The 23248-nt window shown below is 54.4% G+C and overlaps 3 protein-coding genes across 3 annotated transcripts; 2 read left to right on the top strand and 1 right to left on the bottom strand.

Moving 5' to 3' along the window:
* On the bottom strand, positions 1-7102 carry ABHD8 (abhydrolase domain containing 8). Its single transcript, XM_027548179.1, has 5 exons — positions 6887-7102; positions 4903-5650; positions 2555-2725; positions 2193-2409; positions 1-698 (listed from the first exon to the last, which is right to left on the bottom strand). Exons 2-5 carry the CDS (start codon positions 5640-5642, stop codon positions 528-530), a joined length of 1299 nt encoding a protein of 432 aa, XP_027403980.1. The 5' UTR covers positions 5643-5650; positions 6887-7102; the 3' UTR covers positions 1-527.
* Positions 7103-8618: 1516 nt separating this feature from the next.
* MRPL34 (mitochondrial ribosomal protein L34) lies at positions 8619-10115 on the top strand. The gene is made up of 2 exons (XM_027548180.1): positions 8619-8961; positions 9171-10115. The coding sequence occupies exons 1-2, from the start codon at positions 8888-8890 to the stop codon at positions 9385-9387; spliced, it is 291 nt and encodes a 96-aa protein (XP_027403981.1). The 5' UTR covers positions 8619-8887; the 3' UTR covers positions 9388-10115.
* Positions 10116-12599: 2484 nt separating this feature from the next.
* DDA1 (DET1 and DDB1 associated 1) lies at positions 12600-22661 on the top strand. Its single transcript, XM_027548191.1, has 5 exons — positions 12600-12719; positions 19873-19953; positions 20178-20229; positions 20924-20985; positions 21962-22661. The coding sequence occupies exons 1-5, from the start codon at positions 12717-12719 to the stop codon at positions 22070-22072; spliced, it is 309 nt and encodes a 102-aa protein (XP_027403992.1). The 5' UTR covers positions 12600-12716; the 3' UTR covers positions 22073-22661.
* Positions 22662-23248: the final 587 nt, after the last annotated feature.

Consider the following 23248-nt stretch of genomic DNA (forward strand, 5'->3'; position numbering starts at 1 on the left):
TCAGATTGTCACTTCTTTTTATTGAGTTACAATAAGAGATGTGCAGGTTCGGTGGCTCCAGCCCCCTCCCAAGCCCTCCCTACTTGGGCAACAATAGCTCCCAGCGCCAAGGAATGGGGGATCAGGGGTCTCGGGCATTGTGGCGGGGGTCCCGAGAGTCCCCGTGGGGCTCGTGGGTCCTAGGATCAAGCACGGCGGACACGGAAGACAGCGGGGTGGCGGCCTGCCTCGGCCCTGGCATTGTGGGGGAGGGGGCTTCTGTACAAGGTCACCCTCCGCGGGGGTCACTGCTGCGGCCCCGAAACACCGATGGGCCCCACAGGACTAGCAGAATCCAAGTGTGTCCACTTGGCTCCCACGAATGCCGCATCGTCCGGCCCAGCCGGCCAGGGGGTGTCTCCCTGACCTGACCCCGCCCACTGGAGCGAATGGCCCGCCCACCTGGTCCGTGCTGCAGGACCCAAGCCGGTTCAGGACTCTTCCTCCCGTTCTTCGGCTCACTAAGAGATACCCGGCCAGCTCAGTGGCTACTTCTTTTCCTCTGGGGGCGCAGGCAGGGGCTCGGGCAGGGCCTTGGGCGAGGGCTCGGGCTCCCAGAGCAGGAATTCGTGGAGCAGCGTGTTGACGGTCTCCGGACACTCCAGCATCACCATGTGACTGCCTTCATCGATGAGCTTCAGGAAGGCCAGGAGCAGGATCTGCAGAGGAGGCGGGCTCAGAGTGGCTAGAGCCAGGACCCGGGAGCTCAGGGCCGCTCAACCCCTATCTATGTATGGCCTGCAGCATCAGGAAGTCCTTCTTGCAATCTACCCTATATTCCTTCTTTTCCATATAAGGGGGAGCTAGAGGATGGCCTGTCACCCTCCATGCGTTTTAAGTCGCTTCAGTCCTATCTGACTCTCTGCTACTCTATGGGCTATAGCCCACCAGGCTCCTCTGTTCATGGGATTCTCCAAGCAAGAATACTGGAACAGGTTGCCATACCGTCCTCCAGGGGATCTTCCTGACCCAGGGATCGAACTGGTGTCTCTTAAGTCTCCTGGCAGGCAAGTTCTTTACCACAAGCGCCGCCTATGAAGCTTGGCCTGTCACCCTGCTGGGGCCTAATTCAGTATTCATTCATTTTGCCTTTCTTAAGTGCCTACAATATGTCCAGAGCAGGATTTTTCAACTTGGGCACTCATGGCATTTGGGGCGGGATCATTCTCTGAGATGGGGACTATAGGATGTTGAACAGCATCCCTAGCTTCAATCCACTAGATGCCAGCTGTAGCATCCCACTCCCCCACCACAGTGTGACAAAAATCTCTCCAGGGAATTCCCTGGTGGTCCAGTGGGTAGGACTCTGCATTCTCACTACTGAGGGCTCAGGTTCAATCCCTGGTTGGGGAACTAATATCCCACAAGTTGCATGGCATGGTCAAAAATAAAATAATAATAAAATTAAAATAAAACCAGACATTGCCAAATATCTCTAGGGAGCAAAGTCATCTCAGTGGGAACTCACTGAGAGTGACAGACGGACAGTCTCTCATGCTAAGGTCAGGTTTCTCAATCTCCACAGGATAGACACTTGGCATTGGGTCATTTTCTGCAGTGGGGCTGTCTTGCTCCCTATAGGTAACTGAAGAGCATCCCTGGCCCCCACCCACCAGGTTCCAGAAGCACCTCCCTTGCCCACGGTCATGACATGTCTGCAGACATTTTCAAGTGTCCCCTGTGGGGCAGAATCTTCCCTGGTTAAGAACCGATGGTACAGAGCTATTCTAAGCACTAAGGATCCTAAGACCCTTTCTGGGGAATCTGATCTAAAGACTCCCACTCACTCTCTTGCAGGATTATGTTGCCCATCACAAATCCCAGCTGTGAAGAGTGCCTTTTTTTTCTTTTGGGCCACACCACATGGCATGTGGGATTCTAGTTCCCCAACGAAGGATCGAACCCATGCCCCCTGCAGTGGAAGTGTGAAGTGCTAACCACTGGACCGCCAGGGAGGTCTGGTGAAGGCTGCCTTTTAGCAGGCAGAGGGGACAGCACATAATCCAAACTCCTGTCCCAGGCAGCCCCACTTTCTGGACTCCACCTTTGACCCTCAATCTAAGCTCTGATGGCCCTGGGGCTGGAGCACAGAGCAGAGTCCCCCTGCGCTGTGCAGGGGGGATTTGAGGGGTGTGGTGACTGGGGTGCCATACCTCAGCCATGCGCTGGTCTTCCTCCACTGGCACAAACTTGTCGTGCATGCCATGGACAAGCAAAACCGGCACGGTGAGCTCAGCGTGGTAGACCTCGTCGCCCTCGGGCCAGTACTGGCCGCTCATCATGGCCCGAAGCACAAAGGAAGACACGTTGAACGCGTTGCCCTCCTTCAGCAGCTGCTTTTCTTTGGCCCCTTGGCGGGCAAAGCCAGCCCTGGGGGTGGGGGGTGGGTGGGGAGCACCGCTGGAGCCCTCAGGCCATCTCAGCCACCAGCGGTGCTCCGCATGCCAGCCCCAGCCATGTAGCCTCCCCTCCCATCCAGCTTGGGGAGATGTTGGGGCAGGGCCGGGTCACTCACTTGAGGAAGCTCCAGGCCAGGCAGGGCGACAAACAGTGCAGGACGCACGTGGGCATGTTGAAGACAGAGCAGAGGCTGGGCTCCAGGGCCGTGGGCCCGCCGCCGTTGATCATGATCACCTTGTGCACCAGGTCTGGGTACTCGTGCGCCAGGAACGTGCAGAAGGAGACGCTGCCCCACAGGCAGATGGGGGGGAGGGTCGAAAGGCAGCGGTCAGCAGGATACAAGCAGCGAGAGGGTGAATGCCCTCCCCTCACCCAGAGGCAGGTCCTTGATGGCCAAGATTCTTCCCGTGGGGTGCATGAGCACCAAATGGGGGTGAGGGAAGGGAGGGGCAACCCAAATGCCCTGAAATTGTGCGACTGTGTGTGTGTGTGTGTGTTGAAGGTGGATTTTTTTTCTTTTGGAGAAAGGATCCAAATACAGAACTTTTATCAGATCCTCAAAGTCATCATAACCCCCAAAGAGGTGAGAATTACTTATTGTCAAGTGTTGGGAAAGCTATTTGATTAAACAAAACCTTTGGCTTCTCAGAGAATGTCACTGTTTCCAGTGTATCCCTTCCCTTTAAATCTGCCTGCAATGCAGGAGACCCCGGTTTAATTCCTGGGTTGGAAAGATCTGCTGGAGAAGGATAGGCTACCCACTCCAGTACTCTTGGGCTTCCCTTGTGGCTCAGCTGGTAAAGAATCCTCCTGCAATGCGGGAGACCTGGGTTCGATCCCTGAGTTGGGAAGATCCCCTGGAGAAGGGAAAGGCTACCCACTCCAGTATTCTGGCCTGGAGAATTCCATGGACTATATAGTCCATGGGGTCACTAAGTGTCGGACACAGTTGAACAACTTTCATTTTCACTTCACCTTCCCTTTAAGGATCTTCTCTTATTGGCCTCTGGGTTTGTCTCATCTGCCTGCTTTATGCAAGGTGGAAGGGTGCAGGTACCTCTCATTACCCTGAAAGCAGGGTTTAGGCAAATGACGGCCTGAGGGCTAGCTGCTTGTTTCTGTTGTTAAACTTCACTTTAAAATTCTGTAAATGTGTACAATAGCTTATAAATAAAGATTTACTGGAACAAAGCCACACCCAAACAATTGTAAATTTGTTTACAATTATGTCTGCTTTCCTCCTTCTAGAGTGGTAGGCTTGTGAAGTTTCAACAAAGACCAACCATAAGGCCTGCAAACCTAAAGTATTTACTCTTTGGCCCTTTGAGAAAAAGTTCGCCGACTCCTGCTAAAAAGAGGAACAGGATACAAGCAGAAGTCAAAATGGACTTGACTGTGCCAGTGACTCACTGTGTGTCCTCGGGCAAACTCCTTAACCCCTCTGACATATCATCTCCACATCTGTGACACAGAAACTGTGCTGACCTCATAGGATTGTTATGGGGTCACAGGGGTTTCCACACATGGGTGCGCATTTAATGGAGGAGTCATTATTGTAAGCATCTGCTTTGGGGTATGTTTTCATATGAACAAATAGGAGCTATGCTACTGGCCTTCCTTTCTTTTATGTAACATTTCTTTTTCTTGTCTAATTGCATGCACTACAACCGCGAAAACAATGGCTCTCAACCTGGCTGGCTGATCAGACCCTGCCTTTCATCCTAGGTGAAGGACAGAATGGTACCACTTGGCAGTGATCAGACACCAAGACCCAGAGCCTTCCATGGTGTGGGCTCTCATCTAAATGCCCAGGTGGTATTATCTATCACCCCTTTAAGGGAGAGTACATGCATATTAAGTCACTTCAGTCATGTCCGATTCGATTCTTTGCACCTCTATGGACTGTAGCCCTCCAGGCTACTCTGTCTGGGAGGATTCTCCAGGCAAGAATACTGGAGTGGGTTGCCATGCCCTCATCCAGGGGATCTTCCCAAGCCAGGGATTGAACCTGAGTCTCTCCTGCATTGGCAGCCAGGGTTCTTTACCACTAATGCCACCTGGGAAGCCCTTAAGGGAGAGTGAATTAAAGTAAACTGTACCCTTGTAAACAAAAGTTATGAGATTCCAATTAGTCTTTGCTTAGAGCCCTTTGGGTCTCCAGAGCAATTCTTGAATTTAATAGAAGACAGTGGTTTTCAGCTAGGGGTGATTCTGCCCAGCAGAGGACCTTGGCACTATCTACAGGCATTTTTGATTGCCACAGTCATCACTAGACCATCGTGCTAGTTCAGGGATGGAGACACTGCTTTAAAACAACGTGAAACAACAGTATTTGTGGCAGGAGTCCATGTGTTGTAGATGTTAGTGGGATTTTTCAAAAAGGGAAATCAATATTTTGCGAGTGGGTGTGGTTCCTGCCAGTCCCCACCCCTCACCCTCATCCCCACCGCAGCATTGGCTCACCCATAGGAATGCCCAATGAGCACGTTGCGCTTCTTGGCATAGCGCTTGAAGATTGCACGCATGTCCTCCGCCAGTGCATAGAAGGTGTAGGCGGCGGCCACTTGGGGCGCTGAGCTGGCCCCGTGGCCGGCCAGGTCAGGCGCCACCACCTCGTAGCCCAGACGCACAAAGAAGTCCAGCTGTTCCTTCCAGATGGCCAGGGAACCGCCGACACCGTGGATGAAAAAGAGCACCACGTCAGCCTGGGCGCCCTTACAGCTGGTGATGCGCTTCTCACAGTCAATGTGGATGGTCCGCTTGGGGCGTCGGGCTCGCCGCCGCCAGCCACCACTGCCGCTCCCAGCACTGCCTGGGACCGAGCGGCCATCGCTGCCCGCTGGGTCCGCCAGCTCTACCTCAAGGGCGGCTGGTGGCTCCCCGGAGCCATTCTGCCCGTGCAGGAGGTCAGCTCGTGGTGCCCGGCCCAGGTTCTCCACCAGTAACCGCCCATTGCGGTACACGGTGATTCTGCGCTGGCAGCGGACCAAGCCGGACTGGTCCCCCTGGGCGGCGTCCGACAGTGGCGGAGGTGGGGTCGGGGCCGGAGCGGGTCCCGCATGCTTTACCCGCAGCACACGGCCAGGTTTGACCTCCACAAATGTGTAGCCATCGCTGGACTCCACGCTCTCCAGTGGCCCTACTGCATTGGGTGGCGCGCCCAGCAGGCAGCAAAAGATCCCATCGGTCACGCCGGTCAGCATGGTGTGTCCTGTGAGTGGGGGTGACAGCCAGGTCAGAGGCTGTCTGAATAGGAAGCCCTTCATGCCCACACTACCCACTCTCTATACCTGGGGTGGGTGAGCTGCACTGGGAGGCCCTGTCTAGGCCCCAGTTTAGGGGTGTTCAGAACCAGGCACGGACTGAGATGTTTTGTCTGTTCAGTGCCTGTGTGGTGGTCAGCCAGCCCCGTGGGTCAGCCTAGTCTACCTCAAAGAGAAGGCTGTGGCTATGGCTGACAACAAGAGGCATCCATGGGGAAGGTGGTAGAATTGGGGGTTGGGGGGCTTCCTGGAGAAAGGGACATTGTGGCAAATGTGACCCATCCCTGAGGACCCTCCAGCTCAGGTTTATAACTTATGCCTTCCTAAATCCGTTCATTCATTTGTCCATTCATTCACTCATGCACTCTTTTGTTAACTCACTTTCACTAAACCAGCATAACTTGAAGGCTCCAAAGATACCTTAAAAATATGCAGATCCCAACAATGAGCCCCCATCCCAGACCTCTAAACGTGGTTTCTTAAAGTTAAGTCCCTGGGAGAGGAGTTTCAGGACTGAGCTCCAGAAGGCCTTACCCAGCTCCCTAAGATCATGGGTGCAATGGGTCTGTTTCACAGACCAACAAGCTGAGGCCCAGACACTCTGGAAAGAAGCTGCTATGTCCCCACTGGTCAGTACCCTGGATTCTAGGGAATGTGATACACAGCCTCCAGTGGTGGAGGTGAGGATGGAGCCCTGGCTGGGGGCCTCCAGGCCTCCATTCCCGCTCCCTGGGCCACCCCCCGCCCCGCCGTGGCCATGGCAACTGCAGGCAGTTACATAACTCGAGGGGGATACCCGTGCAGCGCACCCCCATTGTTTAGGCCCTGATGATGGGACCAACCCTTCCCCGTCCCCATCCTGGGCTCCGCGGGGATAATGAACGCCGAAATTCCAGCCTGCGGTAGCCCATACTTGCTGGTGGAGGGGGAACAGGCCGCACCCCCCGCCTCCGGCGGGGTTCCAACCCGGAATTGCGAAGGGGGGCGCAAATGCGCCATGCCAGCCCCCTTCCACAGAGCCAGGCCCTCATCTCCTGGGTGCCCGTCAGCCCTGTGGCGGGATCGAGGCCACTGGGGCACCGCGGCTTTCTAAGAGCCCGAGGGCGGGCTTTGTGGACACCCCCTCCAAAGTGAAAGATCTAGGGGCCTCAATGTCCCTTTCCCACGGTCCTCTCCCTGCTCACCTCATCGAGGGCCCTGGGACCCGGGGCAGGGCAGAGGGGTCCCGGGCAGAGAAGCCAGCGTCCGCCTGCAGGCGCCGTTTACATGGTGGCGAGGGGTCTGCCCGGGCACGTCTAAGCGGGCTGGCACGGGCCCGGGGCGGTCAGCACGGGGACATCCCGCTACCTCCGAGCAAGCCGGCCCTTTAAGTGTCTCCCTGGGCGGGACCGTGAGCCGACTGACTGGCGTCTCGGCCAATCGCAGCTGCGTAGTGACCTGGCCTAGTTAGACTGCCAATCAGACTCGGAAGCTCCGGGATTAGGGCGGGCTCTTGGGGCAACGGCCCCGCCCAGCTCAGGGGTTTACGGAGGTGGAAGGAGAGATTGGGCCTGGTCCAAAGCCGAGAAGGGGTCGGAAACTGAGGACTTCCGGGCCCCTGGGAGGTAGCAACCGGAGCCCTCCTCGCTGCAAAGAGGATTTCCTCGGCTAGCCTCAGCCTCCGTACTGGCCTGTCTCCTCTACACGTCGCCCCAATGCCCCTTTCTCTAAGCTCACCTTTTCTTTCTACAATATCGCAGATCTTTGCCATTTGCAAAGGAAATTGCAAAAGGCGAGGAAACAGGCTCATAAAGGGCACAAGGTCACAAAGTAAGCTGGAGGAGCAGAGATGGGACTTGGGACTATGTGACTCCAAGTCCTGCAAATAGTTGTTCTTTAAACCATTAAACAGGTATCTTGGAGCTATTAGGAATTAGTTTCACAGATAGGCCATTTTAACTGTTAGTCAATTTAACTGGTGACTCTGGTCCCAGCTGGAGCCAGAGAGCCCACAATTCAAATTCAGCTTCTGCCGTTTGCTGATATATGACCTTGGGCAAGTCCCTTCCCTGAGACTCCATTTATTTCTTTATGAAATTAATTCCCTCTCCCGCATGTGTTAAAACTCTTAGCGAGGAAAGTGCTCCATATGTTATTGACATTATTATTGTACTGCTGTCGTATTGTAGTGGTTTGCTAAATGATGGTGGAGGTAGGATGGGCTTCAGATGACAAGGGGTTAACCATCCCTTGCCCACTCCTATCCCCTGGAATTTGCTGCCGGAGCTGGATTAGGTCCAGCCACCCACTCTTGCCCACTCAGGGTGCTCCTGGGAGACTACAGTTTTATTCATGCAGAAAAAAAATTCCCCGCCCCCTCCCCAAGGTGGGTGATGCTGCGGGGCGGGGGCGGGTTGGACCAGAGGGAGGGACTGGAGTCGGGGAAAGGAGAGTATCTGAAGAGGATTTTTAAAAGATGAACAGGAGAGCACCAAGCAAAGGAGGGAGGGTGTGTGTGTATGTCGAAGGCAGGCTTCAAATGCCTGTCAAATATTTTCCCTGGGGCAATAAGGCGCCATAGAGGGTACGTAAGAAGGGAAAGAGCTCAGGTACGAGTATTAGAAAAATAGAGACTGAACGGGGACACCACCAAGGGCAAGCCTGCAATCCTTGAGTTCTGCAGATTGAGAAACTGAATGACCACCCCAAGGACATCCAGCCAACTCCATCTCAGACCTCCTGGGCTCCCCGCCAAGGGGCGGAGACTTGGCTGAGGCGAAAGGAAAGCTGCCAGCCAGCTGTGCGCCATCTGCCTTGCTCCCTCTGGGGGTGGGAGATTGAACCAGCCGTTTCCTGAGGCTGCCACCAGCTGCGCCACCGTCGCCCCCGGGCACCCTCTGCAGGTCTACCAGAGAAGAAACTACAACTCCCAGCAGACCCAGGGAAATAATGTTTTGTAGGCAAGCGCATGCGGAGAAGGCGCCGTTCGCCTGCCGCCTGCTGGTCCAGAAGAAGAACTACACTCTCCTGAGGGCAAGGACGCTCACGCCAGAGGTGCGTTGAGTCTACGTAGAACTACAACAATGCCCAGGGAAATGTGGGCTCCGCTGTAGAAGAAACTACATTTCCCAGAAGCCCTCGTTCCGCAGCTGCGGAGCCTATAGGCTGCGGAATAGCTGGAAACTGACGGTGTGCTGCGGCTGAACATGGCTTTCTCGGTCGGATCGGTCGGTTGCCTGTTGGGCCCCGTCAGTAGGTCAGCGGGGCTGCTGGGTGGCAGGTGAGTCTTCATGGGGACAGCTTCTCAAATCTGGGAGTAAGAGCGGCGTCGAGGGCTGCCTCCAGGTATTTACCAGTCGCATGACCTTCCAGTGCCCTGCGAACTCCTCGAGTACCTTTTCCTTTCAGGCTCCCTCCCGGCTTTGAGCTCCACGCGGAAGTCACACAGCGCCCCCTCTGACCTTTCTCTCCGTCTCTCTGCTCCCGCAGGTGGCTCCAGGGTTCCCGGGCCTGGCTGGGGCTCCCCGACACCCGGAGACTCCCCGTCATTCAGCAGACCAGGGGCAGGACGCGCGGGAACGAGTATCAGCCAAGCAACATCAAACGCAAGAATAAGCATGGTTGGATCCGGCGCTTGAGCACGCCAAACGGCGTCCAGGTCATTCTTCGCCGCATGCACAAGGGTCGAAAATCATTGAGCCATTGAGGAGTGCGACGTGGCGGCTGGATCTCCCCATTAAAGCATTTCCCTCGCTTAGTCTGCGGCTGTTTTTGTGGAGAGTTGGGGAGCAAAGAGTCGGACACGACTAAGCGACTGAACTGAACTGGGGAGCAGGGACTACTGGGACGGACATGAATCCTTCTCTAGGTTTCTCGAAGAGGGAATGGGAAGTCAGACCTTGCCAGAGTGCCTTTTTACGCTCTTGAATTAGGAAGACTTTGGAGCAATAGTCCACAGATGGTACAGCGAACACTTTTGTAACCCCGTACATAGCTGTATTCACAATTCGTCCTGCCCTCTCCTGTGAGGCAGATCTAAATATTTCAGAATGCACCTCTCCAAAATAAGGTTCCATTAACACATATTAACAAAACTTTTCTCAGCTTAAAAAAGTCAACAATTCCTTTATGTTGTTAAAAGTCTAATAAATGTTCAAATTTTCACTTGTCTTATAAAATGTCATAATTCCCACAAGTTCTAGGAAGGCTTGTGAGCGGTGGAAGGGGTTTGAACTCTCCACATGCCCCTTGGGTATGGGCACTGTGATCTGGAGCAAGACCTTAGCCCTCTGAGGTTCTTTTGGTTCCTGTAAAAAGGGACTTCTCCGGTAGTCCAAGTGGTTAAGATTCTTAACTTTCCCAACTGCACGGGGGCAGGTTCAATCCTGTATGCTGGGTGGCGTGGCCAAAAATAAAGTAGATTCATCCTTAAAATGAGATGCTCATTTCTTCTTTGCTATGTTGTTGTTGGTGGTTTAGTTGTTAAGTCGAGTCAGACTCTTTGCAACCCCATGGACTATAGCCTGCCAGGCTTCTCTGTCCATGGGATTTTCCAGGCAAGTATACTGGAGTGGGTTGTCATTTCCTTCTCCGTGTTGTTGGAGTAATAATATTCTGTAACTTACTGAGTATTTCCTCAAAAAGTCCTTGTATCCAGGCTGTAGGCTGGGGGTGGGGTTTGTGGGGCTTCTTCATACCCAGGCAATTTGGACTCAGTTCACCATGGAGTCAGGGCTGGGAGGATGATCGTGAGGATTGTAGAAGCCCAGAGGAGGCACTGGACCTTGCCTTGGGAAGAAGGCAGTAAGACAAGGCTTCTTCGAGAAGGTGGTCCAAAAGGAGAGATTGGACGAGTCAGGATAAAAGGTGGACGAAGGAGGCCGAAGAGTCCCAGAATTTTGGGGCAAGGAGGCGGGACTGGATCTTTGGGCTACTGGGGAGCCATGGGAAGTGTTTCAGAGATAGTCTATTCCGTCAGTTCAAAGATAGTCAAACGACTAGTGGGGAAGTTTCAGTTCAGTTCAGTTCAGTCACTCAGTCGTGTCCGACTCCTTGCGACCCCATGAATCGCAGCACACCAGGCCTCCCTGTCCATCACCAACTCCCGGAGTTCACCCAGACTCACATCCATCGAGTCAGTGATGCCATCCAGCCATCTCATCCTCTGTCGTCCCCTTCTCCTCCTGCCCCCAATCCCTCCCAGCATCAGAGTCTTTTCCAATGAGTCAACTCTTCGCATGAGGTGGCCAAAGTACTGGAGTTTCAGCTTTAGCATCATTCCTTCCAAAGAAATCCCAGGGCTGATCTCTTTCAGAATGGACTGGTTGGATCTCCTTGCAGTCCAAGGGACTCTCAAGAGTCTTCTCCAACACCACAGTTCAAAGGCATCAATTCTTGAGCGCTCAGCCTTCTTCACAGTCCACTCTCACATCCATACATGACCACAAGAAAAACCATAGCCTTGACTAGACGAACCTTTGTTGGCAAAGTAATGTCTCTGCTTTTGAATATGCTATCTAGGTTGGTCGTAACTTTCCTTCCAAGGAGTAAGTGTCTTTTAATTTCATGGCTGCAGTCACCATCTGCAGTGATTTTTGAGCCCCCAAAAATAAAGTCTGACACTGTTTCCCCATCTATTTCCCATGAAGTGATGGGACCGGATGCCATGATCTTCGTTTTCTGAATGTTGAGCTTTAAGCCAACTTTTTCACTCTCCACTTTCACTTTCATCAAGAGGCTTTTTAGTTCCTCTTCACTTTCTGCCATAAGGGTGGTGTCATCTGCATATCTGAGATTGTTGATATTTCTCCCGGCAATCTTGATTCCAGCTTGTGTTTCTTTCAGTCCAGTGTTTCTCATGATGTACTCTGCATAGAAGTTAAATAAGCAGGGTGACAATATACAGCCTTGACATCCTCCTTTTCCTATTTGGAACCGGTCTATTGTTCCATGTCCAGTTCTGACTGTTGCTTCCTGACCTGCATACAAATTTCTCAAGAGGCAGATCAGGTGGTCTGGTATTCCCATCTCTTTCAGAATTCTCCACAGTTTATTGTGATCCACACAGTCAAAGGCTTTGGCATAGTCAATAAAGCAGAAATAGATGTTTTTCTGGAACTCTCTTGCTTTTTCCATGATCCAGCGGATGTTGGCAACTTGATCTCTGGTTCCTCTGCCTTTTCTAAAACCAGCTTGAACATCAGGAAGTTCACAGTTCATATTGCTGAAGCCTGGCTTGGAGAATTTTGAGCATTACTTTACTAGCGTGTGAGATGAGTGCAATTGTGCGGTAGTTTGAGCATTCTTTGGCATTGCCTTTCTTTGGGATTGGAATGAAAACTGACCTTTTCCAGTCCTGTGGCCACTGCTGAGTTTTCCAAATTTGCTGGCATATTGAGTGCAGCACTTTCACAGCATCATCTTTCAGGATTTGGAATAGCTCAACTGGAATTCTATCACCTCCACTAGCTTTGTTCATAGTGATGCTTTCTAAGGCCCACTTGACTTCACATTCCAGTTTAGATATGCTGAAACCTAAAAGGTTGGAACCCTGGGGAAGAGGCTGGGAGTGTTACGGCGGGTGCCCATCCTTCCAGGGCTGCTGTGAGAACCCCATGAACCACCATATGAAAAAGCGTAGCAAATGTTAGAGAGCGGCGGGACCTCCAGGTATTGCGGACTACAAATCCCAAGGGGCTTTGGGGACCCGGCCTCCACCCATTTCCGATTTCACCGCTCTCAGCTTGCAAGTCTCGGGCGGGGTTTTGCTCTCTCAACGTAACTTGACCACGAAGGAGGAGGCGTGACGACCAATGGGCGAGTGGTATGGCCGGATCTGGCCAATGGGGGGGCGCAAAGGCCGCGTAACTTGGAGGCGGAGCCAGAGGGCAGACCAATGATGGAAGGGCGGTCGCACCATCAGCTTAGGCTGCGCAGTGGCTGGAAGTTACTGTGCGGCGGCGGCTAAGAAGGCGGCTGTGGTGGCGGTGGCGGCGGCTGAGGCGGTGGCTGAGGCGGTGACGGAGGAAACAGAAGATGGTGAGAGTGGCCGGCAGGGCCGTATTCCCCCTCCGCTCGACAAAATGGCGCCGCGGGCCCACCCATTTCCAGTAATCCCTGAGGCCCCTCACCGCCCTACCCGGCCCCCTCGGGCCCGGCCCCGCCCCTCCATCTGACCTGTGACCTTCGATCCCCCCGGACCCTGCTGTGAGCTTCCTGCTCACCCCACCCTGGCTCCATCTTCGACCCCTGACCTTTTTTAGGCTTCCAGGCCCTGACAACTCATTCATTTCCGGGTCGCGGGTCCCCCCGGAAATCGCCTGGTGGATGGGGATGGGGTCCCCCAGACCCCGGAACTCAGGCCTAGTACTCCGCGCCCCGGGCCTGGGCCTTTTCAGTTCGGGAGGGTTTGGGAGGCCGGCCTGAGCCTCGAGGCGGGGAGGGGGCTTGACATAGTGACAAGCGGGGCTTTGTCGCGGAAGGAAGTGCGACATCGCGAACTGCCCTGGTCCCTCAGAGCCCTAACCCCACCCCCGACATTCCGGCCCCGACCAGCTGGAAGAGGGAGCAACTTTATCTCTCCAATCACCAGGCCCTTTCCCTGCTAAATGGGGGTAGCAATAGTCCAGACCTCATCGGGTTGTGATAATTTAGGGAACTGACGTCTTAAAGGGCTTGGGACAGTAAACGCTCAGCAGATAAGCTGGGTGACTCGGGGATGGTGACTTTCTCTCCCAGCTGTCTCCTCATCTTGAAGTGGGGATGATGCCAGCGTGTAGTTGGGAGGTTAAAATCCCCCTTGGGCCACTCAGTCATCCTGGGGTTTGTGTCTGGTGGTTCTCTGGGGTTCAGTCTTTTCACCTGTGAAGTGGGACCCAGCCTTAGAGTTGGGCTGAAGTCCCCTCCATTCCCCCCACTATTTGGCATCCCCAGGGCTGACAGAGGTGGTTGAAGCTTTTGTCAGGGCAAATCAAATAGCACTATCCCTGGACTTAAAGGTGTAGTCCTTAGGATGTCATGACTTCTTGTCAGGAAGAGTATGGGAAAGTGGTAAGTTGGTTCCTAGCAGGTAGGTCCCCAGGCCTGGGAGTTATCTTCGATTGCTCGCTGCAACCTTATTGCCTGCGTTCAGTCCCTAAAGAGGGTTCTGTTGGCTCAGCCACCAGAACAATTCTGAATCTATCCATGGCTCCCCACCCTGGTCCAGGCACTGCCACCTCCCGCCTGAACGCCTGCCAGCCTCCTACCTGGTCTCCTTGCCTCCATCCTGCCCCACTGGCAGTCTGTAATGCACCAAGAACCAGAGGGCGCTTTTAAATATGTCAATCAGATAATACCACCATCTCGCTTACAAAACATTCCGGGAGCTTCCTGCTGTCACCCCAATGAAACCCACCTCCCCGCTCAGCCTCCAAAGTCCCCCTGCTTACCTCTGTGGCCTCATCTGTACCCACTTCACCCCTCTCCCCATGAGCTCCAGCCACTGTGGGCTTGTTTTCACATCTTCACATTCCAAGTCCCTGCCACTCCAGGGGCTTTGCGCCTGTTACTCCTTCTGCCTGGAATTCTCATCCTCCCAGGAATATCATCCGCCAGAGGGCCCCTTTCTGACTGCAGGAGACCCCCGTGTCTCTGTTTTCTGCACACCATTTCTTTTCCTCATCTTGCTTTGGTTGGGTCACTGGCAGGCTGCCTGCACAGGGACTGGCGCACCGATACTCAGTGAGTGTTTGCTGAAGCAGTGGACAGCTTCTGGGCCCAGCTGTAGCTGGGATTTGTCTTGCTGAGGTGAGGATTTCTCCCTGTGTCTGAGGCTTCATTTTCCTGCTCAGCTAACAGGAAGTACAGGTCATCCCATCTACATTAATTTATTCAGCACAGACGCACTGCTGCTAATAATGCTCAGTTGATGCTACCACCTCAGGGCTGCTCTGGATAAAGCTATTTCTCCATGTTGTCTTACTGGAGCTCAGAACAACCCTGGTTCACAGCAGGAACAGCCAGACTGGGAGTTCACCCGCCCCAGGTCACACAGCCAGGGAGAGGCCCGTCCAGCATTCAGTGCAAGCCTGGGGCTCCGGAGCCTCTCACCACTCTGCCACCCGGCCGCATGTGATCCCTGTCAGGGGCCCAGGGTTGAGCCAGCCCTGCCCTCTGCCTCAGGGAGGGGACAGTCCATGAAGGAGCTGGGCGTGTAAACAGATGGCCTCGTTGGGGTGGGTGTGAGCATGGCTCCCAAGGTGTGGGGAGAGGTAAGGGGGAGGCGGGGTTTGAGCTGGCTGGAGAGGTTGGTGGGTGTTCCCCCATGGAAAACGGAGGGGCATTGGTGGAGGGTGGCTGAGGCTGGGGAGGAGTGTGGCAGCAGGCTGGCATGGGCTAAGCCCCGCCAGGGCTGTGGAGGGGGACCCCGTCCTCTCCTTTCAGGTCTGAGGCCTGCATCACTGCGTCTGGGCCTCCTCCCCACCCCCTCCGCTGCTGTCATGGGCCTCACGTGGCACCTCGTGGTGCCCTGTCCTTGTGGCCACTCGGCTTTCACCACACGCTCTTTGATCCACACCCGTGTCCCCATGCACTGGCTGTTCCCAGGGGCCGGGGGTGGGACTGCTGTGGCTCCCTGCAGTGCCCTCGTGCCTGGCGTGGGGCCCGCCACATGGCTGGGTCCTGAGAAAAGCCTGCCAGATGGATGAAGCAGATCCCATGGTCTGGAACTGAGCTGAGGCAGGGGTCCTGGGACAGGGAAGGCACGTGTGAGGGGCTCTGGGCTGACTTCGGGGCAGTAGGTCACTCAGATATGAGGGCCGCCTCCTCGGTGGGAGCAGGAGGCTCATCCCGCTGCCGTCTTGCTTAGGCCCAGCAGAGGGAGAGGTTGGTCCCACGAGGTGAAAAACCCTGTTCCTGCCTGCCCCAGAGGGGGATGGGGGATCCCCTAATGGCGGCTTCCCCGAGGGCGCAACCCGCAGGAGACAGGCACGGCAGCAGAACACCCGAGGGAAGGTTCACATGGCCTGCAGGCTCTGAGCCTCGGCTTTTAGGCGGGGAAGTTGGGGCACTGGCGTCACGGGAACAGGAGCTTACCTCCAAGACTGGGCAGACCTGGATTCAGCCAGCTTCTTGTTTCCCTTTGGGGCTGGGGGACCTCTGACGAGTGTCATGTGAGCTTTCTGCCTCAGTTTCCTCGACTGTATGAGGGGGTGCCTCCAGCTTGGGGGGGCCCTGGTCCTCCCCCTCTGTACCCCTCCAGGCCTGAAGGCAGTGTTGCTGTCCTGCTCTGCTGGACGTCAGTCATTGCCCCAGGCTCTCAGCTGTCGTTTCTCCCCAAGGCTCTTGTGCCTCGGTTTTCTGAGGCGGACACAGCTTCTGTTGGCCTTTGTTCCTCACATCTTGTGGCCAGAGACCTGACCCCCACCCAGAGTCAGGGTCTTCCCCTTCCGGAGCACACAGCTGGTGCCAGCATGCCAGGGAAAAAGGACTTTCCACGAGTCAGGGCCATGGGTGAATGCCGTTGCTGGCTCCCTGGCACCTTGCAGACCTAAAGCTTCTGGCGCCTGAGCCCCTGCCCCAGGCAGTGGGGTGTGAGGGGGCAGGGGTGGCCAACCTGCTCCCTTTAGGCTTCTGCCCACCCTCTCCCCAGGCATTCTTCCCTCACAAAGCAGCCTTTGGATGTGGGGACCCCAGGAGCAGCTCCCGAACTGACCGTCGTCCCCACAGTGTTTGACGAAGAGCTCAGATCAGATCAGATCAGTCACTCAGTCGTGTCCGACTCTTTGCGGCCCCATGAATTGCAGCACACCAGGCCTCCCTGTCCATCACCAACTCCCGGAGTTCACCCAGACTCACGTCCATCGAATCGGTGATGCTATCCAGCCATCTCATCCTGTGTCGTCCCCTTCTCCTCTTGCCCCCAATCCCTCCCAGCATCAGAGTCTTTTCCAATGAGTCAACTCTTCGCATGAGGTGGCCAAAGTACTGGAGTTTCAGCTTTAGCATCATTCCTTCCAAAGAAATCCCAGGGCTGATCTTCAGAATGGACTGGTTGGATCTCCTTGCAGTCCAAGGGACTCTCAAGAGTCTTCTCCAACACCACAGTTCAAAAGCATCAATTCTTCGGCGCTCAGCCTTCTTCACAGTCCAACTCTCACATCCATACATGACCACAGGAAAAACCATAGCCTTGACTAGACGGACCTTTGTTGGCAAAGTAATGTCTCTGCTTTTGAATATGCTATCTAAGTTGGTCATAACTTTCCTTCCAAGGAGTAAGCATCTTTTAATCTCATGGCTGCAGTCACCATCTGCAGTGATTTTTGAGCCCCCCAAAATAAAGTCTGACACTGTTTCCACTGTTTCCCCATCTATTTCCCATGAAGTGATGAGACCAGATGCCATGATCTTCGTTTTCTGAGTGTTGAGCTTTAAGCCAACTTTTTCGCTCTCCTCTTTCACTTTCATCAAGAGGCTTTTGAGTTCCTCTTCACTTTCTGCCATAAGGGTGGTGTCATCTGCATATCTGAGGTTATTGATATTTCTCCCGGCAATCTTGATTCCAGCTTGTGTTTCTTTCAGTCCAGCGTTTCTCATGATGTACTCTGCATATAGGTTAAATAAACAGGATGACAATATACAGCCTTGATGTACTCCTTTTCCTATTTGGAACCAGTCTATTGTTCCATGTCCAGTTCTGACTGTTGCTTCCTGACCTGCATACAAATTTCTCAAGAGGCAGATCAGGTGGTCTGGTATTCCCATCTCTTTCAGAATTCTCCACAGTTTATTGTGATCCACACAGTCAAAGGCTTTGGCATAGTCAATAAAGCAGAAATAGATGTTTTTCTGGAACTCTCTTGCTTTTTCCATGATCCAGCGGATGTTGGCAACTTGATCTCTGGTTCCTCTGCCTTTTCTAAAACCAGCTTGAGCATCAGGAAGTTCACGGTTCACATATTGCTGAAGCCTGGCTTGGAGAATTTTGAGCATTACTTTACTAGCATGTGAGATGAGTGCAATTGTGCGGTAGTTTGAGCATTCTTTGGCATTGCCTTTCTTTGGGATTGGAATGAAAACTGACCTTTTCCAGTCCTGTGGCCACTGCTGAGTTTTCCAAATTTGCTGGCATATTGAGTGCAGCACTTTCACAGCATCATCTTTCAGGATTTGGAATAGCTCAACTGGAATTCTATCACCTCCATTAGCTTTGTTCATAGTGATGCTTTCTAAGGCCCACTTGACTTCACATTCCAGGATGTCTGGCTCTAGGTCAGTGATCACACCATCGTGATTATCGGGGTCGTGAAGATCTTTTTTCTACAGTTCTTCTGTGTATTCTTGCCCCCTCTTCTTAATATCTTCTGCTTCTGTTAGGTCCATACCATTTCTGTCCTTTATCGAGCCCACCTTTGCATGAAATGTTCCCTTGGTATCTCTAATTTTCTTGAAGAGATCTCTAGTCTTTCCCATTCTGTTGTTTTCCTCTATTTCTTTGCATGGATCGCTGAAGAAGGCTTTCTTATCTCTTCTTGCTATTCTTTGAAACTCTGCATTCAGATGCTTGTATCTTTCCTTTGCTCCTTTGCTTTTCGCTTCTCTTCTTTTCACAGCTATTTGTAAGGCCTGCCCAGACAGCCATTTTGCTTTTTTGCATTTCTTTTCCATGGGGATGGTCTTGATCCCTGTCTCCTGTACAATGTCACGAACCTCCATCCATAGTTCATCAGGCACTCTATCTATCAGATCTAGGCCCTTAAATCTATTTCTCACTTCCACTGTATAATCATAAGGGATTTGATTTAGGTCATACCTGAATGGTCTAGTGGTTTTCCCTACTTTCTTCAATTTAAGTCGAATTTGGCAATAAGAAGTTCATGGTCTGAGCCACAGTCAGCTCCTGGTCTTGTTTTTGCTGACTGTATAGAGCTTCTCCATCTTTGGCTGCAAAGAACATAATCAATCTGATTTCGGTGTTGACCATCTGTTGATGTCCACGTATAGCGTCTTCTCTTGTGTTGTTGGAAGAGGGTGTTTGTTATGACCAGTGCATTTTCTTGAGAAATGCACTGGTCATAACAAAGAAAAGAGTTCAACCAGGTTTAAAAAGCTAGCACTGACAGACTGAAACTTAGGTTTCTGAGTTTTCACAAGACTTGGAAGCTGGGTTGACCCTGGGCTCTGTCTGGGTCCTGTGTGCATGCAGCCTCTGAGTCCCAGCTGCCCTTTCCCCTTCGCCCAGGCTCCTGCTCCGCCAGCTCCATGCATTGTCACAGGGTGTCTTAGGGCAGACAAGTCTCTCTCCATCCCAGGACTCTATCAGAGATGCCTAAATGGAGATGAGACCAGGAGTTTTATCTCCAACAAGCACAGAAGGCAGGTCTGCAGTTGGATGGCCTGGGACCAGTTCCCCACCCCGCTGCTCACTCCTGACTTGACATAAGTGTCTGTTCCTTTTTGAGCCTCAATTTCCCCACACCTCTTGGACTTCCCTGATAGCTCAGTTGGTAAAGAATCCGCCTGCAGTGCAGGAGACCCTGGTTCGATTCCTGGGTCGGGAAGATCTGCTGGAGAAGGGATAAGCTACCCACTCCAGTATTCTTGGGCTCCCCTTGTAGATCAGATGGTAAAGAATCCACCTGCAATGCGAGAAACCTGGGTTTGATCCCTGAGTTGGGAAGATTCCCTGGAGAAGGGAAGGGCTACCCACTCCAGTATTCTGGCCTGGAGAATTCTGTGGACTGTATAGTCCATGGGGTCGCACAGTGATGGGGCTGGTGTGAGGACTGGGCATTCCTAGTTAACTCAGATGGTAAAGAATCTGCCTGCAGTGCGAGAGACCTGGGTTCAACCCCTGGGCTGGTGGTCCCCCAGAGAAGGAAATGGCTACCCACTCCAATATTCTTGTCTGGAGAATTCCATGGACAGAGGAGCCTGGCAGGCTACAGTCCATGCGGTCGCAAAAGAGTCAGCCACGACTGAACAGCTAACACTTTCACTTTCATGGGAGAACGAGCCCTAACCCCGGGGTTGTTTGCTCCTAAGAGTAGACACATCAGGTGGCCAGCCCAAGGGCGAGTTCTAGAAAACGTGACCAATGGGACAGAAAGAAGGAAGCGGAAGCTGTCTGGTAGCCCGCCCTGCCCCGGGTGCTCTGGGGGCAGCCCAGCCTGCCACCCGGTTTCTCACTCACCATCTTCCTGTCTTCCAGGCAGATTTTCTGAAAGGACTGCCTGTCTACAACAAAAGCAATTTTAGTAGATTTCATGCCGACTCTGTGTGCAAAGCCTCGGTGAGTACGTAGGCCATAAGCTGCCTCGAGGGAAAGGGTCGGGATGACGTGCAGCCCGAGGGTCAGAGTCTTGTCTGGAACAGAGACCAAGCTTCAAGCCCAGCCCCACTCGAAATCGTTGCATGTCTTTTAATCTGCCTGGGAGTGAGGGTGCCAAGTTGAGGTGTGTGGAGACCGAAGACCCGCCCACTCTCCTAACCCATGCCTTCCCACCCCTCTTGCAGAACCGACGTCCCTCAGTCTACCTGCCCACTAGGGAGTACCCGTCTGAACAGAGTAAGTGGCTGCTGTCCTGTGCCATCCCAGCTGGTGAGGGGAAAGGCCATGGGGTGGTACAAGAGGGGACTGTAGGAAGCTGGGCCACTCCCAGCCCTTGGGAGCAGCCGGAAGCCTGCCTTGCCCTGGGACCCTCCTGATCTCCCCACCGGCATCTACAGTCTGACCCCATTGAGTCAGATGGGCCCCACCTGGCTCCCTCCAGGTGGGCAGCCTGGGGAGTGAGTGTCTGGAAGAGGGACCTGCAGGGAGAGGCTTGGAGCCCGCAGAACAGGGGGATCTCATGGTTATTTGTTGTGGTCCTGGTGTGTTCTTTTAACTGTGAAAAAGAACCCCGGACCTTTCTCCGCTCACTCTGCAGTCACTGGGGCTCGGTCACGTGGATCTGTGCTCCTGTCTGTCTGGGCAAATAGGAGATGGCAGGCCGGGGCTCGTTCCCTGCCCGAGGGTGGAATCTGAGCTCGCTTCAGACTCCACCTGGGAAGCTGGGACCCCGTCACGGCAGCTGGCTCGGGCTGCTGCTAGTGGCAGTGCTCAGGTTGGGGGCTTTTTGGCTTCTGGGAATCTGCTCCTGGGTTGGGCGTGTGACTTGAGTCCCAGAGAGTCCACCCAGACAGTCCAGAGGCCATGTAAGGGAAGGCGGTGCCAGCTGGGGTGGCCAGCTTCTCCCTACAGCTTTGTCTTTCCTCCTCAGTCATCGTGACAGAGAAAACAAACATTCTTTTGCGCTACCTACATCAGCAATGGGACAAAAAGGTAAAGCGCGTGGGGGTGGGTGCTGGGCCTCGGGGAGGGACGCAGTGCCCAGCGGGGGCTGAGTTGGGGAAGAGCGCTGGTGACTAGGGGACTGAGTGTTCAGGTTGGGCCGCGTGGGCTGGGTAGGAGTTTGCCAGATGATCCAGGAGAGGGAAGAATGCTCTAGAGGAGAGAAGGGCTGTGCCGAGGCCATGGGGCTCTGGTGCCTGGGGACAGGCAGGGGCTTGGTAAGCTGTGCTGAGAGGCCTGGCTCCCCAGAGGGTGTGGGGAGCACGGCACCGGTGGCAGGTGGACGTGGGTGCTGTTACTTAATCTTCATTCAATGATGAAAGGCTCACGTGATTAAGAAATTCAGGCCCCACTGGGGTGTGTATCTGAGGTGAAAAGTCATCTTCCCCACAAAGGCCCATCTTTCGGACAGGATTTTTTTTGCTGTCTTGAAAATCTGCCTGTGTAGTTTTGCCACATGGTCAGGTGGTCTTATTTCCTCTAATGCTGACCACTGGACAGTGACCTGCTCTGGGCTAGGTTGACAGGGACTCCATGATGCAGTGACTGCTCGGAACACCCCAGCCCCCGGGCTCCACAAGCCTTGCTCCCCACCAGCGAGGGAAGGAACTTTTCCCAAGTCAGCACACTTTCCTTTTCTATGGCAATTCGGGGGCCTCCCCAGGCGGCTCTTGAGTGCCCTTCACCCTCCGGCACAGCGGGTGACATCTCTGTCTGAGAAATGGGCCACGTGGGGGTTCACTGAGACGTCGTGGTGACTCCATGATGCGCCTGTCATAGGCTGGGGTCCCCAGTGGCTCGGCAGGGCAGGTTCAGGGGACAGAAGGGTCTGCCCGGCCAGGGGCCCTGGATCAGCCCAGGCCCAGCTCAGGGAGGCACTGGAGCCCTGGAGCTGCAGAAGCAGCCTCAGACTTTAGGCGCTCCCCCATGGGGAAGCTCATGGCTGCTCTGCTCCCCTGCCCCCCAGAATGCCGCCAAGAAGAGAGACCAGGAGCAAGTGGAGCTAGAGGGCGAGAGCTCGGCGCCGCCCCGCAAGGTCGCGCGGACCGACAGCCCGGACATGCACGAGGACACTTAAGACTCACGCCCCCCTCAGGCGCCTCCCATCTTGTCTGCTCCTTGCCCACCTGCCTTGTGTAAGCGACCCCGCCCCACCCCTTCGCCGGCCCGCCCATACCCCTTCCACACCACTTCCAACCTCATAGGAGCCAATGTATTTATTTTCCTTGAGTTTTTATTTATGCTGTAAAACGCACCAAGCGATGGTTACAGGGGACGCCAGACCCAGTAGTGTGATGTTGGTAGACGCTTTAAAACAAAAACAAAAACGTTGTTACTCACCTCCCCCTGTCCCCTCCCCTTCCTCCTCTTGCCCCCCAGTTCTCCTCTGGAAAACTGGAGCGTGTCTACAAGGGTCCAGAGCCAGGACCCCGCTGCGGCCGGCCGGCAAGGGTGGGGGCCCTTCTCCCAGCGCCCACCTCCCGGTCCGGGCCTTAAAGACTTTGCCTTGTCTCGAGTTCCACCGGGACCTATTCTGTGCCCAGACCTTGCTCTGAGCTCGAGTAAGGGGGAGAAGTCAGCCCTTCTGGATCTTTCTCTTAAGTCATTTTATCATGGACTAGTGCGTGCTCCGTGTCCACCCCAATAAAAGGATCTTTCCTACCCGACCTTGCGTCTTTGCTCCGCGTGCCTCGGCACCAGAGGACAGAGCCCCTGAGAGTCATCCCATCGTCACCAAGAGGAGCCAAGAGGGGCCTCCAGACACTGGGGCCCCAGAACCAGCTGGATCCTCTGTTGGGCCTGCGTGGCCATCTTGCTCAGAGTCAAGACCTGCCTGGACCCTCCCCTCGGCCTCACCCGCATCACAGTGTCCCCAAGGACCAGGACACCCTCCCCCATCCCCGCCGGAGGAACGGTCCATGCTGCCAAGGATGGAGCTGTGGTGGGCTCCATGCCCAGGACATCAGCGAGCAGGGCAACATGCCCACCCACCATCGTGGAAACAGGTGGCCTGGCCTCCCGCCCTGGCTCAGAAGGCGGCGTGCGGAGCGCCAAGGAAAGCCCAACCCCAGTGCCCTCGGGCAGCAGATTCCTTGGCCAGTCCTGGCCACCAGCTGGGCTGGGTTTGGGGCTGACCCCAGGGAGGTAGGGGGCATTCGGGCTCCAGGCAGAAGGTTCAAGGCCCTGAGCACCAGGGCACAGGGCCAGGGGGATGCCACTTCTAGCCCCCTCCCTTGAACGGGAGCCAGAGTGT

Source organism: Bos indicus x Bos taurus, chromosome 7 (assembly GCF_003369695.1).
Source record: "Bos indicus x Bos taurus breed Angus x Brahman F1 hybrid chromosome 7, Bos_hybrid_MaternalHap_v2.0, whole genome shotgun sequence".
In the NCBI taxonomy this organism is placed as follows: domain Eukaryota; kingdom Metazoa; phylum Chordata; class Mammalia; order Artiodactyla; family Bovidae; genus Bos; species Bos indicus x Bos taurus.

Excerpts from the sequence above, each read along its gene's own strand:
- ABHD8 (XM_027548179.1), bottom strand. The coding sequence starts at position 5,642 with ATGCTGACCGGCGTGACCGATGGGATCTTTTGCTGCCTGCTGGGCGCG. Across the intron at positions 2,726-4,902 it reads CTCATTGGGCATTCCTATGG|CGTCTCCTTCTGCACGTTCC; the intron begins GTGAGCCAATGC and ends CCTGTGGGGCAG. Across the intron at positions 699-2,192 it reads AAGACCAGCGCATGGCTGAG|ATCCTGCTCCTGGCCTTCCT; the intron begins GTATGGCACCCC and ends CCTCCTCTGCAG.
- MRPL34 (XM_027548180.1), top strand. The coding sequence starts at position 8,888 with ATGGCTTTCTCGGTCGGATCGGTCGGTTGCCTGTTGGGCCCCGTCAGT. Across the intron at positions 8,962-9,170 it reads GCGGGGCTGCTGGGTGGCAG|GTGGCTCCAGGGTTCCCGGG; the intron begins GTGAGTCTTCAT and ends CTGCTCCCGCAG.
- DDA1 (XM_027548191.1), top strand. Across the intron at positions 19,954-20,177 it reads ACTCTGTGTGCAAAGCCTCG|AACCGACGTCCCTCAGTCTA; the intron begins GTGAGTACGTAG and ends CCCCTCTTGCAG. Across the intron at positions 20,986-21,961 it reads ATCAGCAATGGGACAAAAAG|AATGCCGCCAAGAAGAGAGA; the intron begins GTAAAGCGCGTG and ends CCTGCCCCCCAG.